The sequence below is a fragment of the Charadrius vociferus genome, unplaced genomic scaffold (assembly GCF_000708025.1).
Source record: "Charadrius vociferus isolate BGI_N301 unplaced genomic scaffold, ASM70802v2 scaffold230, whole genome shotgun sequence".
Taxonomy (NCBI): Eukaryota; Metazoa; Chordata; class Aves; order Charadriiformes; family Charadriidae; genus Charadrius; species Charadrius vociferus.
The window spans coordinates 3214290-3234913 of NW_009646500.1; the positions used below are offsets into that span (position 1 = coordinate 3214290).

The 20624-nt window shown below is 39.4% G+C and overlaps 1 protein-coding gene across 1 annotated transcript; it reads right to left on the minus strand.

Annotated features, from left to right (window-relative positions):
* Positions 1–2008: 2008 nt before the first annotated feature.
* LOC104284937 (carboxypeptidase N subunit 2-like) lies at positions 2009–10727 on the minus strand. Its single transcript, XM_009883324.1, has 4 exons — positions 10702–10727; positions 10261–10405; positions 5717–6618; positions 2009–2456 (listed from the first exon to the last, which is right to left on the minus strand). Exons 1-4 carry the CDS (start codon positions 10725–10727, stop codon positions 2009–2011), a joined length of 1521 nt encoding a protein of 506 aa, XP_009881626.1.
* Between the last annotated feature and the right edge of the window lie 9897 nt (positions 10728–20624).

Below are 20624 nucleotides of genomic sequence, written 5' to 3' on the forward strand. Positions count from 1 at the left end.
GGGGAACGGGGGTAGCGCGGCTCCGCGGTAGGCGGGACAGGGAGGCCTCGGGGGCGCCCGTTGCCGTGTTGCGGTCTCCCACCGAACCCGCGGCGTTCCCAGGTTTTTGCTGCCTCGGCGCCTAACGGCCCCGAAGATGCCGAAGGCAGAAATCCCACTTCAGGCAAAAAAGGTAGATCAGAGCTACCAAGTTGGCCCTGTGCCGTCAGGGCGGGGAGAGGGGAGGGGGGGGCTGAAACGACCCAGGGAGATATCTAAAGGACTCTATTAAAAGAATCTGCCAATATAAAATTGAATGAAAAATTCTGTATCAGGAAAATATTTTTCTTGCTCAGAAAATCACTACTTCCCGGACTTCTAATACAGACCACCATTAGCCAGCACAAATAACACAGTCAAAGCGCAAGGAAGGCTTGTGCTGTTCCGTAAATACCTACATCTTTAGCTACCAAAAGTTTGGGTGGCTGATGGTATCTTAAAATGTAAAGAAAACAGAACTTAAGTCTTTCTGTTCCAGTGGTATAGCCTAATGTGTTGGGTGCCTAAGGAACCCAAGTGGCAATTGCATTTGCATAGGCGACATAACCAAATAGCTGCACTCTGACAAAACAGCCTCTGTGAATGTGAGTGATTACTCCGTTACTGAATGCCAACAGAAGATAAAGAATAATAGAAACTGTTTGCTTTGAAAAGTAATTTGCTGCTGTTAGTCCTCAGTTATCAGCTGAGATTTATGAACTGCCAGGAAACCCCTTAGATTACTCTTTGTAAGTCACTGGTTTTAGTGGTCTCAGTAATCCAATTTTGTTTAGTTTTCAAGCACTTTGGGAACTGCCTGATAAAATGTGTACATCCATCAGAGTTGATGCATACACCATTAAGTCTTTTTTTTTTTTTTTTTTTTTTTTTCATGCAAAAGTCTGGAAAGTTCCTGCCAGTGAAGGGGGGCGCTTGTCGTGTGTACTCCCACATGAAGTACTCCTAACCCAGAAGTATACACACAGCACTGTGAGCTATACTATAGTCAATTAGCTACCAAAATAATTGGTTCAGCTACCAAAATAAACTCTTCCAAAAACTTCTGTGTCACTTGGTCTTATCGTAATATTTGCCAGCGGTAGAGATCTATTTCCCGAGAATCTCCCTTCTTCTGTTTACAACAATAGAATTGGGTCAAGTTGACTTCAGTGTTTTCATTCCTCACTATTAATTAACTTTGGAAGTAGTATTAAATCTCATTAAGCGGGACACTGGTTCTTCTGTTTGCTGCATTTGCTGTGATGAAGATGAGCCTTTTGTGTTTTGCCTGGAGCTCAGCTAATTTAGGCTAATGCCATTTAAAACAGTCTAAAATTGCCCAGGGAAGTTGCAGATGCCCCATCCCTAGAAGTGTTCAATGCCAGACTGGTCTAGTGCCCATGGCAGGGGGGGTTGGAACTAGGTATCTTTAAGGTCCCTTCCAACCTAAACCATTCTATGATTCTATGAAAATAAATAAAAGAGGCAAATATTTCAGGAAAACTGAAATTCATTTCTCAAAAGCAAGAATCTCTGAACAATCCTGAGAAATTGCCCACATCAGTGTAACTCTCCATCTCGAACTGCAGACCTGTGAGTTTAAATGTGTTGAATGCCAGACGTCTAGTAATAGTATCTTGCGGTATTGCAGGATTTTATTTATGGGGTTTTTATGCAACTATAAGAGTGTTCTACTATAAAAAGGTTGATACAGAGCTACAGACTGCTTTTCTAAGAGACAGTAATTGTATTCTTACTTCTCTCAAACTACGTAGTACTAATGGCATAGAAAAACAATTTATTTTTTTATGATTTTCAGTTTACAATGGCATCCTTACTATAGCCCTTCTGTCACCAGCTATTACCTCTTATAGTACAAATTAAAGAGGAAAAGTTAATGGCAGACCAGCAGACTGGTTGTCAGTAGAGACGCTGGTGGTAGTGGGCAGCTCTAGACAACTTCAAGGTTCACCACAGATTAACCGTGGGGTTAATCTAATTCGTAATCATAGTAATCATCATCTGCGTTTACTCCAACACTGGAGGCTTCATTGGGTTTCATGTTCATTCTGTCCTCTTTGCCACTTTCCATGGAAGACACATTATCTTCACACTGCTGCAGAATCTTTTTGGAAGACATCCAACTTTCTCCTCGGCTTTCTGCCGGCGCTGCACACTGTCCTCCCCTGACATCCGTTCTTTTGGCCACCAATGCTCTTCTCGTTCTGAGAAGGTCACAGGTGCAGTTCCAAGGGTTGCCATCTAAATACAGATGACGAAGACGAGGTAAATACTCTAAGACTTTGCGATCCAAGGCAGATATCTTGTTATTCCGTAAATTTAAAACCTGAAGCTGTTTCAAGTCCTTCAGCTCTTGTTCTCCAATGTCCTCTATGTCATTTCCCTTTAGATCCAATCTGGCAAGGGTGTCTGGAAGTCTGAATAAAAGTAAAACAACACAAAGGTGTTATGTTCATCATATTGATTCTCTTTGTGCAAGTGGTATTAGGTGATGGGTATTTGCCCAGGCACATCTGACCTGTTAAAATAAAACTATCACAAATTAAAAATGCAATCTTCTGCAAAATAGATGTGGTCCTGAAATGTTCATGTCTTTTTTTTTTGTTTTGAAGTTATATGAATACTGTCTATGCACACTTGAACTGCTTTCCCAAATGATTGCTGTTCTGACCTGTACTGACTGTGTTTGTGCAACTGAACTAAACAGCAGTCCCACTGTACTGCAGTATAAAGTTATATGTTCAATTGAGTGTCAAGCTTAAAAATGCATTTTGTACTCTTCAATGACATAAATACACCAACGACCAAATTATAGCACCACGAAAGAGCAAAAGTTTAGAAAAGCATGCAATGCTGCTCCTTCAAGTACTTCTATATATGATTTGTTTAGTAAGTTTTTTTAGTTCATAAAGAACTAGAATTTTTCTTCCATTTTGTTCTCCTGATTCTCCATCAGATTCAAACATTAATCATCACAGAAGTAGACCATTTGATGATATCCTGCTTAAGAAATCTGCAACAGGGAAAATAGAAGTGCTTTTTGATGGTCTTTTAAAATAGAGAATTAGAACTGGTTACATTTAAAAGAAAAAAAAAAGCTGATAATCTCTGGATATAATACTAGACGGGTCAGTATCATACTTATTTTCATACATCTTACAAATTTGTACGATAAGACTGTTCTGTTTCAAAAGTCTTGCGCATTTATGATCTAATTTCCTCCTGCTGTAGTTAGTGACAACTGCTTAACAGAAAGGCCAGTTCATTGGCATGGAGGATTTTTAACAATATTAATTTGAAATTACCTTAAAAATCATTTTACTATAGAAGTATGCAAGGTGATGAAATTAAGAGTCATGGTTAGAGATGTTAAGGAAACTTATTTGCTGAAACTTTCAGGGAAATTACAAATACTACTACCAAGAGCTACTTAGAATAGAACAACAGTATACCACAACTAGTAAAGTTTGATGTGGTAGTTTATCTCAATGTAATGATACGAGATACCTTTGAAAATTATTAGGAGGGTACATTGTGACCATCACCAGCTGCTTTTTGTGAAGCTGAGTTTGACCTCTTAGGCTGAAAGGTAGTTGTCGTATTTGCGTAAATCTCACAACTTGAGTGGGGCTATTTCAAGAGTAGGGCAGTTCTCTACTGTGCTGTATTTCCTGGGAGAGATGAGAATTTTACGTGTTGATATGGTGAGTCACTCCACAAAATCTGATCTTACCAAATGCTTGTGACTGCAATAAATCTGTTTTGAAACCTAACCACAGGCGATGATTATAGTTGCCCAATATGACACTGTAATGTCAGAAGGGTACTCTGGGGTAAAACCCTAGTGCCATCGGTGTCAAAGGCAGTAGGTTATCACCTTAGATTTTTATCCAGACTGATTACAGTCTAAAGCCTAACTAGCAAGTCCTTAAACCTGTGAAGACTCTTATTGTACTAATGTTAGACTTAGGCTTCACGGCAGTAGTATTTGACTTCAGGCTATGTTGATCTTGAGAAAATAATGGCACTGGAGTAATGACGAGTGATCCTGCGGCTGGCAGAGAAGCCACGCTCGCTCGGGAGCTGAGTGCGGCAGCCATACTGTGCTGCTGCTCCTCCAGGGAGCATCATCAGACTCTTCCCTGCATTCTCACCGCTCCCTGCAAGATTTTATGGAGGACAGGCTCTTCTCTACAAGTCTTGAAAATACGTGGACTTGTGGATTATCTTCTTCTCAGAAAAAACAAAAGCAGCTTTCTTTCTTGTCATTCCTGCTGAATAACTACTAAGACCCATTAACTGTGGCACATTAACTGTATTTTTTAACCTTTGACGCTGGTGACTGAGTTCTCAGATAACTGTCAGAAGTAATACTTTTATTTTGGTATATTCATGTGTACCTGGTGATCATGAGACAATTAAATTAAGTACATAAATTTTACATCTTGTCATTTTTTCCCCTCTTTCATGTTTACAGCCTCCCCTTGAAATCTGTATTCATTGTTGAGTTGAAAATAAAAGTCCCCAATATCTCCTTAAAAGCTGTACTGTTTAAAGGCTAATAGAGAACTCCTTCCTGTTAATTCTCTTGACTACGAAGGTTGTAAAATAAGATGGATTAGACAATACTAAAGAAACTAGAAAGCATTAAACATTCCTGTCAAGCTAAACTGAAATCAAATATTTATACACCACTAAATCACTTTCCGATTATAAAGCTGATGCCAAATAGATTTAAATGCTAAAGGACTTGATGCTAAATGAATTGAAATTTTACTGCATTATTTATTTGGGCTAGTTAAACCTGTCCACAAGCCATAAAAATAAAATTTAAAATAGTGCAGTTGTGTTAAAGACGTTGATGTTAATCGAATTACTTCTCTATTTTTATGCCATCTTATTACACAGCTTTTTGAAATAATAAAATTGCCACTTTATATCAGACCAGCCTCCATTTGGCTTAACATAGCATTTCTGATAATGGCCACGACCAACACTCAGATGAATGTGAGAGAACCTGTAAGCAGGGCATTAACGAACACAGTGTGCCCAAGGGATGTCTCTTCTGTGCTCCTTTCATTGGAATTTTGTTTATAGCCTGAAGCTGGAGAGCTTATATGCATTACTTTGTAACGTGTGAATTTAATGAAGTTGGGAATGCTAATATCCACTAAAAAAAATCACATTCTTTTTGACCATACTCAGCTCCCGAAATCTTAATATTTTAACACTAATAAACTTGGTGTGGGTTGGTAGAAACATCAGCTTTAAAATCGCTGTCTCTCCTTTTTATTGAATGCTCTATTAATTTTGTGTTAGGGGGGAAGATAAATCCAGGCAGCAGTATAACTTCTCTGTAATCATTCTGTTATATTCTCCGAGCAGGTTCCTTTTATTTGTGTGCTAATTAAACAAAGTAGTCTCACTGGCAGGGAGAGATGTGAAATGAGTAGATTCACTGGGGGCCACAGATGTAATGAAAACAGCTCTACTTCTATGCTGAGACTGCTAACAAGAGTGCTAATTAGTGCCAGTTATGGCAATGGGTTTATGGTATGGATAGACTTCTACCATGACTGGGTCTGAATATAATTTTTTTTCCAATTTGGCCCTCATTCTCATAATGTAAGGAAGGAGAGATGACACCTGGGAACCAGCTGTCCTCAGATTCACTTGCCTCAGTGGAATAGAAATTAGGAGATTCTGTTCCAGCGCCAGATTCGAAAGCTGTGCACACTGCTGAAGAGCTCCTGCCTCAAACATGCTAACAGCGTTGTTGTCAAGAAACAAGTGCTTGAGGTCTTGTAGTCCTTGGAAGTCCTGCGCCGTCACCCTTTGAATCAGGTTATTGCTGCAGTCGAGTTTCTGCAGTCTGCTGGGCAGCCTGGGTGGCATAGCATGGAGCTGGTTCTTGGAGAGTTCCAGCGTTGTTAAGTTAGGAAGAAGCTGGGCACCATCTATTGATGACAGCTGATTTTCTGACAGGAAGAACTCAGACAGGTTTTCTAGGTGTTTCATGTCTCGAAGTCTTATTGTTTTAAGTTGGTTTTTCTCTAATTTTAGTGACAGCAGGGATTTAGGTAGGTCAAGAGGCACTTTTGTCAGAAAGTTGCCACTTAAACTGAGAAACTGTAGATTTTGGAAAGATGCAAAGAAGTTGGTTGGGAACGAGTTCAGTTTATTATCAGCCATGCTCAGATATTTCAGCCTAGGAAGCTTAAGTGGTGCAGACACAGATTCCATGTTGTTGCCATCCAGAATCAATCTTTGTAAATTGAAGAGGGAAGAAAATGCACTTGGAGGCAGAGTCGCAATCAAGTTGTTCCGAATATCGAGCACCCTTAGTTTCATCAAACCTTCAAAATCAGATGTTTGCAGAGTGTTGATGGAGTTATCAGCAAGTTTTAAGATTTCAAGGCCAGACGGGAGGAAAGTGGGTATTTGCTTTAGCTGATTTTTGTATAGTTCCAGGGACTTCAAGGTGCTCAGAGCTTTGAAAGTGTTGTTTTCTATTGATTCTGTGCCACTGCATGACAGGACCAGCTCTTCAAGGGCTGACATTCTCCTGAAGTCAGTAATCTTAAAGAGAACAGAATAATTCATGTCACAGTACACCATCTCTTTATGGATGTCCTCACTGGTTACTGCTTCTGGATGCTCTGACAATTGCTAATATATATCAAGAAACTACACATTTAGAATGGAAACTAAGAGAAATGGTAATGATAAAGGTGCTTCTATAGGTACCTGCAGTTTGCCAGTATTTACTTACATTTCTAGAATTTTGTTGTTAAAGTCCATATTGTGTCTGCGTTTTGAGAAAAAACACATGTTTAAAGAAGGGCTATTCCTTTTATTTCTGCCTAGCGCATAGCCTATATAAAATGGAGAACTAATATCACCAGTGGCAGAAATCTTTGCAGAGAGTAGATGGTTGCTAATGTTCACTGTGCTCAACGGAGCTTGCTGGAGCAGTTTTGAGTTCATCATACAGCCATTTCCATATATCAGCAGTATTGTCACTGCAGCGTGTATTCCCCAGAGGAAGTACAGATGGATATCATCACCTCTCCCTGTTATAAAGTTTTGGCAGGAAACTAATATCCGACATTTGTATTTCTTTTCTCCCCGCACTCTCTCTCCTCTTCTTTAAAGTAAAAACCTCACATATTAAGATGACCAAACTAAAAGTGTCAGATTAGCTTGGTCTGAAAATCACCTCTGTGGAACAGATTGCTTTTACAGGAACTTAGTTTTTGTTAGTTGGCTATAAATAGATGCTTTGCAGTGGTAAATGGAACTTAGATGTTGACTGTGACTATAATATACAGAGGCATGCTAATTGTTTCATTATTTTTCTGCTCTGTTGGAACCGGCTTGTTTACAAAGCTTGCCATCTTGTGTCTCAAGTTAAGAAGCAAACTTAAGTGAATCTGGCAGCTTCCTCCAAGCTGAGATATGAGGAAGCATGTAATGAGGGTGAACACGGGAGTTACCCAAGCACACCAGTTGCTTAAACAGTAGTTTCCTGAAATTATCAGAGATGCTGCCCATTGACACAGGTGCTTGATTTTTAAAAAATCATTTATCTGGGAATCACAAAAAGCTCAGAGCAAGATGCACAGATGTTCTGCATGGGAAAGGTGGGAAGGAGTGTCCTCATCCATTTTCCCTTCCCAGGTCCAATAAACATCTCACTACAGATCTCAGGAGTACGACATCAGTAAGAGATGTTAAACTAACACTATAGTCTTCATGCTATTTCCCCCAGGGCTTAGTAGCTACCAGCACATTTTACTGTCATTGAGAGAAACTATAGAGCATGTTCTACAGCATAACCCCTCATCCCAGTCAGGAATCTACACTGAAGGCAGTACAAGTCCTTTTGCAGCGCAGGTACTGGGCAGTAATTTTGTTCTATGATCCTGATTTGGCTATTATACTCATCTATGTGAAATCAGCTTATAAAGGTGACTGTCAAAAGATTCCTTTCAGCTTCGTTTATCCAACTCTTGCATGTTTTTGGGTTTTATCTCTTTACCTTAGCTACAAACTCTGCATTTTAACTTCTGTAAAAATTAGAGCCCACACAGTTGTGAAAGAGGAGTTAGATTTCATTTTGCTTTGGTATCCTTAGTTGTCACTACCTTCTGATTACATTTATTCTATCTTGTAAAGTCATTTCCAAGCATTGCAAGATATGATGCAGTTGGTGAGAAAGTATAGATATGGAACCTCTATTGATGTAGATTTCTCCATCAATTACATTTAAGTTCAACGAGGGAACTTCCATTAAAAAATGTATATTCTCAACAGTAAATAACAAAGTTGTCCATTTTATATTTTTTTTCTATAAATGCAGTTTTGTAATATATATATTGCTATATAGCAGTTACAAAATTGCATGTCCAGTTTTGATGATGATTAGAAGGCTAATCTTGCAAAGCTTTTTCATGAGAAGTCCCATAGGAATGAACTGCATTGCTCAAGAGCAGAAAAGCATAGTCATATGTAAGTGACTAAACAGTCTTTAGGAAACTGAAACAAATGTGAGCCTTCCTAAGTTCAACATGTTTTCTCCTCTAAGTTCAAAAGCAGTGTTTCCTGCTTTCCCTCAGTTGATTGCTGTGTGTCTCTAAGAGGCTTAATTTTCATCTTATTAAGTGACAGAGAGCTACGTGAAGGTCAACATACAGACATTCATTCTGTTATGATGTTAGGCTTCTTAATGTGGATTATTATAATTTATATTTTCCACCTATTTGGTATGCTTTGCTAGGCTTTATGACGTGCTGTTTTGAGACTTAAACATTTATCCATGCTGTTACAAACCACCCAGTCTTTCTAATATGTATCAAGACATATTTGAAAGCCTGTCAGCTCTCTTTTTGCTACAAAGTGATGTTTTACCCTCTGATTAGACTGTCTGTAATGTCATACTAATATAGTTTTACATTTAAAAAAGTAGATCTCCTGAAAATGGATCTAAGATAGTGTTATTTTAATGGAAACATTTTAATTGTTTTGTCATTTTTAATGACATTTTTTGCACAGAAAATGTATTTCCCAATAAAGAATTTATTTGACAGATCTTGTGTTTAACTAGAGCCCATCAATATAGCTATATCACACCAATGAACTTTGACTCTTGTAGGTATGGGAGCTAAAGCAAGAAAAACAGAGGTATTAGTAGCGGCTAAAAGAGAAGTAAACTCTTTCTCAGAGTTAAATTGTAAAATAACTATTTCTCAGGGGGCAGCAGGTATCCCAGAGGCTGCTCTAAGCTGCCTTCTTAGCCTATTTCATTCAATCCTGAGAGCAAAATCAAAGATGTAAGTCAGAGCAGTTAAGGTTATTCTGTTTTGAATCGAACATGTCTTATTATTTGTAGTAAATTGATACACACCAAGCATGTATAATACAGGTGGTTGTATTTCCCTTGTGTCTATCTACAGAAGTTGAATTTATTAAATAAATATATTTCAGGGTAGGAAACAGAAGCACCATTCCAGAGTGTAGTGCAAAATGAGCATAAACTGATCATGCCTTTAATAATGTGATCCAGTGATGCCTCAAGAAACCCAGAATAAACTTTTTTAATAACACAAGTAGCTGGCAGCTTCAGTTAGAAGCTGCTATTGTTTATATGGATTATTAGATAGGCCTAGCATTGCTTTTAGAAACATCTCATGCTCTGCCTTAGACTAACTTACTCCCTCTGCCATTTCTAATAGCAGTTGTACCTGACACTTGCAACTCCAGAGGGGAAAAAGAACTTCAATTTCATTCATTAGGGAAACTATTCCAGCTACATAAAAACTTTCAATTTACTGTGAAAAAGTATTATGTTGTATCAAAAGTAGAAAAAGCTTTTAACAAGATTAAAAAAATGACTCTGGAATTCAGTGGTTATTTGACCATATAAAAAACAAGTCAAAAATTGGCTCCTAGTTGTAAATTACTATTTTTTGAGTTGCATACAAATATCATTGCAGCAACATGAACTGGCACTCAAACACTGTAGAATAATGAAAACACTATAGGAATATATTTACATATCCTTAAAAAGTAAGTAAAAATAAACCCAGATCTGGCAGCGTTTCATCAGTTTTAGAACATGGAATAAGATTCTCCCTTCACTTGAAAGCCGCCACCATCTGGGAAGCCCAGCTTTTGATTACAGTGCACTACAGAAAGTATTTATATTGGATTTTTTCCTACCTGTAGTTGTTTAATTTTGCTGTGACTGATGTAGAGTCTTCTGGTGGTAAAAGGAATCTCTCTGGGGATCTCTGTAGCTCTGTAGCATTGCACTGACTGGGCAGGGTCACAGCTGCATCTTCTTGGGCAACTGGTACTTAGACCACTATGAAAAGAAAAGACGACGACTAAAAGGTACGATAAATACATCTTCCAAAACAGGAGCTCTGAAATTGTCTCGGCAACATACAGCTTGAATTAAGCACCAAAGTCCTTTTATACCATGAAATCTGATAAAAGGATATTATGACTGTGTATTTTATCCCAGTGAAAAAACAGCAAAAACAATACCTTAATTTGCCTGGGTTAAAATGTTGGCAGGCATTACAAAGGGTGAGAAACTTAAACAGTGATAAGGTGCCTTTACATTTGTAGGTATGCGAAATTAGTGTTATTTATTACCTGACATCTAATCTGCAAACATCCATATTATCTCCAGTTTCCTAGTTTTGTTAAATGTGACACCACAGAATTAGTGGAGAAAAGATAAAGAGCTGTTTTATAGTGGGGCTGTAAAACCTTTGTATCTTCTGTGACCCAGTATTAGGAACAGTAAAAACACAACTACAACCAACACTGAAGCTTTTTCATTCTTCCTCTTGCATTATTCAGACCCCCCCCAAAAAAAACCCCAAAACTCAAGCAGCTATTATTTAAAGCTAAAACATTCTGTTCACTTTCGGAATATCTGTGGTACAGCTTAGTGCTGCTGGTTGGTACACATTTTTTAAAGATTGGACAAATATCTTAAGTTACCTGTGTTTATGTAATTCCCATAAATCAAGGTCTAATTATTCTTGTATTTGAAAATAACAAATGTGAAATGCTTGAAAACATTAGTACAAATCAAGTGGTAGAGGATCAATAAGACCTATTTACCCTATGACAGATGGAGAACATTAAGGTTCCCCTCAGAATTTTCCCTCTACTTATTAGTGTTTCTCTCACATATCTACTAGCTGTGCCAGCCAGACATTTAAAGTTTTCAAAGGCTTACAGTTTGGCTTGTGATTATTTTAGGAACTTTCTACCCATTATTTTTTTTTTCCTTTGTACCCAGCAGTTTACAACGTACAAAGCAGTGTGGTTTGGAAACCTTTGTATCTGATCATACTGATCTGCATTGCACTGTCACCTGCTTCCTCCCCTCCTCTCTGCCATATCTTCAGTAGTAGCTAATCCTATTCCTTGAATGCAGAACTAGGCCAGTTATTTTTCCCAGCAGAAGATGATGTCAGGTTGATTTGACAAATGGATAACTGAACTGGGGACAGTCCTTAATGGGAATGCCTGTTGGATGCAGCTGGGTTTATCACAGAATCACAGAATCACAGAATGGTCAGGGTTGGAAGGGACCGCTGGAGATCATCTAGTCCAACCCCCCTGCCAGAGCAGGGTCACCCACAGCAGGTTGCACAGGACAGCGTCCAGGCAGGTTTTGAATGTCTCCAGAGTGGGAGACTCCACAACCTCTCTGGGCAGCCTGTTCCAGTGCTCTGCTACCCTCAAAGTAAAGAAGTTCCTACTCATGTTAAGATGGAACTTCCTATGTTCAAGCTTGTGCCCATTACCTCTTGTCCTATCACTGGGCACCACTGAAAAAAGACTGTTCCCATCCCCATTGCACCCTCCCTTTAACTATCTGTAAGCATTAATAAGATCCCCCCTCAATCTTCTTTTCTCTAGACTAAAGAGACCCAAGCCCCTCAGCCTTTCCTTATAAGAGAGATGTTCTAATCCCCTAATCATTTTTGTAGCCCTTTGCTAGACCCTCTCCAGCAGGTCCTTGTCCTTCTTGAACTGGGGAGCCCAGAACTGGTTGCAGTACTCCAGATGCGGCCTCACCAGGGCAGAGTAGAGGGGGAGGATGACCTCCCTCGACCTGCTGGCCATACTCTTCTTGATGCACCCCAGGATGCCATTTGCCTTCTTGGCCGCCAGTGCACACTGCTGGCTCATGGTCATCCTGTTGTCCACCAGGACTCCCAGGTCCCTTTCCACAGAGGGAAAGGAGGTCAGCCCCCAACCTGTACTGATGCATGGGATTATTCCTCCCCAGATGCAGTACCCTACACTTGCCCTTGTTGAATTTCATAAAGTTTCTCTCTGCCCAACTCTCCATCCTGTCCAGGTCACGCTGTAAGGCAGCACAGCCTTTGTGTCATCAGCAAACTTGCTGATGGTACACTCTATCCCTTCATCCAGGTCATCAATGAATATGTTGAACAGGACTGGACCCAGTACTGACCCCTGAGAGACACCACTCGTTACTCATTTCCAACTAGACTCTGCACCACTAACCACAACCCTCTGAGCTCTGTCAGCCAGTTCTCAATCCACCTCACTGTCCATTCATCTAACCCACACTTCCTAAGCTTGCCTGTGAGGATGATGTGGGAGACAGTGTCGAAAGCCTTGCCAAAGTCAAGGTAGACAACATCCACTGCCCTCCCCTCATCCACCCATCCAGTCACACCATCACAGAAGGCTATCAGATTAGTCAGACATGACTTTCCCTTGGTAAATCCATGTTGACTACTTCTGATAACCTTCTTTTCTTCCAGGTGCTTTGAGATGACACCCAGAACAAGCTGTTCCATCATCTTTCCAGGGATGGAGGTGAGGCTGACGGGCCTGTAGTTTCCTGGGTCATCCTTTATGCTGGATAATTGTTATATTCCCTCCTGGAGATCCTTCTATCTCCTTAATCCCCTAGACTGTGAGTACAGAACTGCAACCCAGCATCTGCTAAACCAAACAGCAAGAGCAGAAACCTCTTCCTAAAGCAGCCTGTCAAACTGGCATCTTTAATAAGCTATGCAGAAAAATCCTGCCTGACTTATGCCAATATTTTAACATATCTTGATCTAGGGTTTGGTACCTGGTTTGTGGTTTTGCTTTTCTTTTTTTTTTTTTTCTTTTTTTCTAAAAGAATCAAAGTACCCAGACAAAAGCGCAAAACCTTTCTGCATACTGAAAGCTACTTGTGGTATATTTCAGCCCACTCTGGAATGGTCTTTGGTCCCATCTTTCCTCTGACTTGATTTTAAATGCTGAGGTCACTAAGACAATAACGCTCAGTATCTTATGGAGGAATTTGTGTTCCTCAAAAATGTCACCAAAAAGCAAATGCTTTTTGCTTGAGGCAGGTCAAAAGAAATGCAGATCAAACCCTACAGTTGGCAGTTTAGAGCTCTAGAGTCAGTCTGAGAATCCCTTTAAGTAAGAACCATATCTTTCATCCTTCCCTATTTTGTAAATTGTAAGTCACTCAGAGGATGATAGAATTCACAACTGTAGTTACAAGGTAACACCACAGTAAGGTGCAATATTTTTCGCTCTGCATTTTTGAGTAATACCTATATCCTCAGTCTTTTCAAACTAATGAAAGGAAATTTTATTGGCTTAATAGCTCATTTATGTGATATTAACAACAATGATTTAATCAAGAATAATATTATGTATCCATTAATTTCTGATATATGTCTGCTTTCAGCAGCTAGGTATTTTAAAGTGATAACTATGAAAGATGATCCTATTAAATCTGTTCTGTGCAAATTCTGACACGCGTCCACCAGAGCTGATGCCTTTGCTTTTGCACAAAACTATGACCTGTTGGGTTTTTATTGATTCTAGGAGACCTGATGGCAACAGAACGGACGAAGAGTCACAGGACTGTATGAGTGTAAGCCTAGCGGGAAGATGTAAGCTACAAAAAAAAAAAAAAAAAAGGTGAAGCTACGTTAAAAAAAAAACAAACAAAACATTCCAGGATCTCCGCTGTGGAAGCAGCGCTGCTGGCCCATGAGTTGCACAGCTTCGCAGGGGGATGTTAAGAAAGTCAATCACTGGTGGCTGTTTCCTGCCAGCAGTTTTCATGCAAACTCTCCACACCTTGCAATGGTCCTGTGCAAGACTAATGGCATAATATTCCCCTAAGCCATTTCTCTGTGAGAAAGAATGAATGAAAGCACCTGTAACCAAAGGTAAACACTTCAGATCAAAACCTGCTAAACCCAAAGTCCATGTTGGACTCTTTTGTGTTGTTGTCATTTAATAAGGACATTGGTTATAGGGTATCATGGCAAAGTAGTAAAATATATTGGACAAATTTGGATAAAACATAAGCTTGAGTTGATGGAAGTTAGAAGATCTTTCAGGATTGCTGCTTTTATTTCAGATCTGAAGAAGGGCTCATAAAGGACTGTAAACTTTGGGATTCTTTTTCCAAATGTATCAGTTAGTTGAATAAAAATACTATCTTTTTGTACAAGCCTTGCCTCATGCACGATTTCAGCATCTACAGGACTGGTGTTTGGGCCTTTTCTTTCTTCACAAAAGTCAGAGGTTTGACAAAAGCACACATATGTATGTCAAGACATAATTTTTTAACCTAAGATTACATTTAGAAAAATCACATAACAGTAAGATGACATTAAAATTAGAAGAATGAATCTGCAAAACTCTAGTTACGGAGCATTTAGAAATGTCTGAGTTAAGACAGCCCATAAAACCTGAAGGTGGATGCCTTGTAATGTACGTGATGGCACAGACCGAACAAGGGAAGATGCAGTCTTATCACAAAAGACAGTTGGGGTGTCCCTTGTCTGCAGAAAGGAGAAACTGCAGGAAAAGACCAGCTTAGGCCCTGCAGAGGGCATGGGTAGGAGCTTGGTCCCTGAGGGACATCACAGGCACAAGCAGTTTGGCAACTAGGAGCTGCTAAGTGATGGCGTATGCTCTAAAGAATCCTTGGCATATTTAGCTGCCATATGTTATCAAGTGCTTGCCACTGAGTACATGTGAATTTATAATGTTTTTTTCTGGAGGTTTTTAACTCGGATTTAGACCAGTGCTTCATAGGGACAACAAATGGCATTTGTCTGCTGCAAAGGTTACCTCCAATCAAGCACTTCTCTCCGGAGTGAACTGGGATCCTAAGGGAAACAATCATAACATTGTTTCTAAAAACATTATGCTTCCCTTAATCATCTGTTGAAATAATCTGAACTGCTTTACAGAAATGTTTCTTAAACAAAGAGTCTCAAAGGGTTACACTGAATTAAGAATGTTAACCTAGATGCATTCTAGGCAAATTAATGATATCTAATTAATACAAAGATTATAAATGTATCAAAAGTGATTTTGTGGTTTAGTCCTACAAAATAAAACTGCAAGTAGAGTTTCACAAAAACAATCAGAAGCCTGTCTGAAAATGATGTCTCAATCTTCTTCATAAGCCAAGAATTTTGTGGAAATACTTTTTATCCACTTTCATAGTATGTGGAGAATGTGCTTTCTAACTCCAGGCAAGGTCGTCTTCATACACTGGAAACAGCTGCTGGATGACTTAAAGCAGATTTTTCCTCCACACAATAAGGTAGCTTTCCTTTTCTTCCTCCATGCTGGCTACACAGATGATATTAAAGTGATAACCCCTAAGGAATTTCTCACATTTCACCTACCTGTGGCACATTTGCATTCCAGAGGAACTAGCACAGTGAAACCTGTTGAAAAGGAATTAAACTTTGTTAAATAAAAATTCACATATCGAGGAGTTTTAGTCATTGCCAGTTTTATGATAGCACTGAGAGATGCCAACCAAGATCAGATGCATCTGGGGCAGGTACCCCACAAGCAACAAATAAGCACCACCCACATAGAGGAGGTTAGTTTAAATCATTTCGTACACATATGCCACTAATGCTGCTGTAATTGGCCTTCAAAGTATTGTTGCTAATGGCATCCACTTGATGGAGAACTGCTCTTCATTAATAACTGAGCCACAGAGAATAGTGCCCATGAAACCACAGATTATAGTATGCTATAATGACAGTTTTCTAGTAATGATATTCTAACTTAGTCCCAAAAGGAATGAAGAGGGGGAAATAAAGACGGCAAATATGGTGGCTGAATCCATTCTCAACCTAGAATATAAACACACAGGTTTTATGTATATGAACACTTATGTAAGATCTGTAATTAACTTATGTGAGACCATGCCTTGAGCAGTAGCACCTAAAGGTAAAGTGGCAGGGATGGATCATCTCATGATACTGGAACCATACCACTTGTTTCTAGGGTCTTGCATCCACAAAAGTGATTCAGGTGAGTAAACAACCATGACCTGTAAGGGCTTTTCAGAGTCCTATATGAAGTGAGTTAGTTCTGGCCCTTATGTTTTCTGTGGATGTCTTTAGCCTTTAAGAGCAGCCTGCTAGTCACAGCGCATCCAACGGAACCAGCATGGAGCTTAAACTGTAAAAAAGTTGTCTATTGTTCAGACTATGAGGCACAGTTTCAACAAGGCGAGGACTCTGAAACAGCAGTTTTCTAAATTATACCTACTGTGTGCACAAAAAGAGGGTTTTATTCTTCCATGCTGTAAAAGATGAACATTTTTGGCACGTTTTATTAATTTTAAAAAATAAAACAAAAATTCAGAATGAGACAAGTTAAGCATAAGTGTATACATAGAAATAAGCATGGGAATAAAACCACAATAAGCAGTGGAAAAAACAAAAGCTGGTCGGAAGAAGTGACTTGTGGAAGTTTCTTGTGTAAAAAGAGACCAATAAGAAGTGAATGTTCCCTCAAAATAGTAGTGAGTAAATTGTTGCACCCATGGACTCACTGCATGGAATGTAAAAGGCAGCTAACTATGAGCTCTCTAGGCCTGCAAGGCAGGAATCATCTAAAATGTAAAAAACTAAAAAGTCTGGGGTTTGTTAGGAGAAATTTTCTGTAATGCCAAGTGAAAATGTATGCCCCTTTAAGTATCAGTGCGGATGGATAATTTCCTGCTTTCTAACATGCTTTAGAAAGGCACATTCTAATCATGTAGTCTAACTTCTTTTTTAGAACATGAAAATCTTGCTTTATCATCTCAATTTTCTCCCATACTTTGACACTGCGAGATACTCTTTTTTCTCTTTTGTTTCCCCTTTGGTGTCCCTGCTTGTGACTGTACAACAACCCACACAATCAAACCACTCAAGACGTTTCAGTGCTAACCACACAGAAGATGGCCTTGACACGTACACGTACTGCAGCCTGGTACGCACAGCTGGGCAGCTGCAATTACAGAAGTTTCCGGGTGAACTGACCTCATGTGCAAACACATGTGTTTATATTGTAAATTCTTTGTGCAGAGGCTAGGTCTAACTAAAGGTTTGTAGAATATCTCTCACAACACTTTCCCAGTCTTGGTATGGACACCAAATATACAGCAGCAGTGATATCAAACAAAGTATTTTAAATTTTTTTTCCTTTTGATTTGGGTATTACCTTGCTTTGTTTTCTATGAAAACGTGTCCTCCTCGTGCTTAAGGGCATTTACTATTTAAGTACAAAGTAAGTTTTCAGATAATTTAGCAGGTACTCCAATAATCAGTTAAAATATGTAGGTTTAAATTTATGAAGTACTGTTTGTACTCAAATGTACTTAATAGCAGTGTAAAACAGACACCTCACATTCTCTATACTCTACCTTGTCTAGAATAATTGAAATTATGTGCATAAATTATATCTGAAGACATTAGCTGGTGATTAGTTTCACCGGCTCTGCCACATGATTGGTAAGGTCAAATGAGCAGATCAGGAAACTTTTAAGTCCTTTTGACATTAAAAGTATTCAAAAAATTTAAATTCTCTTTGGTGTCTAACTTGCTGCAACTGTTTGATTGTTAGAAATGACCCTTGGGTGTTGAAAGGATTCTTACTGCTAGACCAGTTGACTCAAACTACCGCTGTTCTTTAAACGCTCTTCAATTATTTTGTTGATATTAGCAGGGGAGAGTATACTCCAGCTTACTTTAAATCAATTTAATCTAATTGAAGGCCAAAACTACTAACCTTTCTTGTGTTCAATTCCATAATCACTGCACAGCTTGCTTACAGAACAGAGTTGAGGTTGTCTGGGGGCTGTTGGCAGGCATTTCAAGGGTAACTGGAGCTGATCGGTTTTCCAGGGGTCCTACAAGTATAGTTTTGAGATAATTAAATGATTCATGTGTTTACCCTTATATCAATGATATCTGCTTTTCATTTCAGCCCCTTTTTTACACAGCATTTCTGGTGAGGAATATAAATAGTACCTAATGATAACTACATTTATTAAGATTTGGTGCCACAACCAGATTTTCTTAATAACATATAGCATTCCTTGTCATTTACCCATAGTCCAGCAAGTATTATACTGATGTTATGCTGCAAGTAGGCTTCTAAAATAATTGTATTTGAGAAGCTAATCTTTGAATGGACTAAGCAGAGTCAAAACCTTGTTTGACTTGTGAAATATAAGGACATGCAAAATAAAGGTAGCACTGATAAGGGATGAAAGAGTTAAAGTTAATGACCACAAAACTCTGATATCACTGTAGATAAATAAAATTTAAGATAGAACTGGACTAGCCCCTAAGCTAAAGGGAAAGGACACTAAAAAGCTGAGAATATGTTATTCTTTTAAAAGTGGCAGTCATACGTAAATTACATTAAGTGTAAGTTTTTAAAGGCAGTATTTGCTATGGATATGTTAACATAGAAACTATGGGAAACTTCCTTCTCAGGATAAGCAGATACTGTTTAAATGCATGATTGAGATATATTAGCAGAAAATTCTGATGCTTGGCTAAGTGCTAGATTACTGTCCCATTAAAAAAAGGCAATGAATGTAACATAATTCTATAGGTACTTCTCCAGTGTGGCATCTACCAGAATCAAAGCCAAAGCTAACAAATAAAACTGACAGTCCTGAAGCAAGTAATTTTATTATGTTGCTGAACTAATTTAAACAATAATAATAGTTTAGCTTTTGATACAGCAAATGCTTTTGATTCCCTGTCAGATGCCGTTGTGTATAAAACAACGATATGGCTGTGGAGAATGAATGTTAGAACGAAGGTCAAGCAAATAGTCTCTTAAGCTGGGCTGGCTCAGCAGCACTTGGATGACTTTAGACACTTAAACGCTTTGTTCAGCTACTATTCTGAATACCCTGATTTATTGAGCCAGCAGATTTCTTTCTGTGGGTATATGTAAAGGTGTCTGTAGCTTTTGTTTCCATCATGGATGGGCTTAACAGAAAGAGCACCCCCATTAGATGCCCAGTTTGTTACTACCTACCTTCAATTACAGTGCACACAATTTGAGCAGTAAAGGGCAAACGAGCAGTTTTATAATGACAATCTGTAAGCTTCTTGTCAAGCCTACGATAGCAGTTCCCAGAGGAAATATGATATCTACCGTTAGTGGTGAAGTTTGCTTTTACCCAGCTCTTCTGAAAGCACAGATTGATAGAAATACAGTTCTTTTCCTGCTTTGACATAACTCTTCACATTCCAGGTGAGCGGTCGAACCACTGAGCTGTAAAGTGGTATCCTTCTGTCTCTCTGTGTCCCAATCAATTATTTATGCAAAGTGGAGCAAGGAAAGAAACTCCCCCCAAGGTGCCCTGGAGCCCAGGGGCAGGGCATGCAGGCCTCCGTTTCCTCAGCATCCACTTTTCTGCTGACTGGAAGGTCCCTGTGCTTCCCCTCGGTTGTGCTGGCAGAGTAGTTTGTGGGGCCACGTTGCAGGCAGGATTAGGGTCCTGATTTGGGTTAAAATGATCCTCTTTTGAGGTAGCATTACTACCTTGATGCAATAAAGCCAAGCTGCGTGAGATCTCTTACAAGTCCTGCTAAAACAAAGTATTTTCAAAGGAGATGAGCCGTTAACCAAGGTTATCAGTCTTGGAGAAAGCACCTGTGTAGACATAGCTTATTCCCTGAAATTTATTTCATTTTCAGAACCAGAATAAGCTATAAAAAGCGCAAATACCTTTTATATGGGTATAACTGCATTCATCAGTGTTTCTAGAGATGCAAAAGAGCCTGGGGCAGTCCTTTGTAAACACCACTTCCAAGTTTGCATCTTTGCTGAGCACAAGCGATGAATGTGTAACTGCGGACCCGGCTGTGTGGTTTGCACCTGCTCACCGCCTTTGTGGGTACAGTAGCGAAGACTTCTCTTTCCTCTCCCTCTCCCACGGGAGGGGGGGGCAATGTAGTAATTTTAGTAATTTCAGTGGTGTTCCCGCTATTGATACTCCAAAGAAAAAAAAGAAAAAGAAAAAAAAAAAAAAGGTGGAACCTTTCTGAAAGATACAAACGGCACCGGGTGAGGGCCGGCGAGGGGTGTGCTGTCAGCGGAACCCTCAGCTCCGAGCGACCCCTCCGGGCCCGAGTCCCGCCATCGCCTCAGCCTCGTTCCCGGCTGGGGACCCCACAGGAGCGAGCAGCCAGCTTCCTCAGGGGCAGCCGACGAGCCTCAACACGAAGATTAAA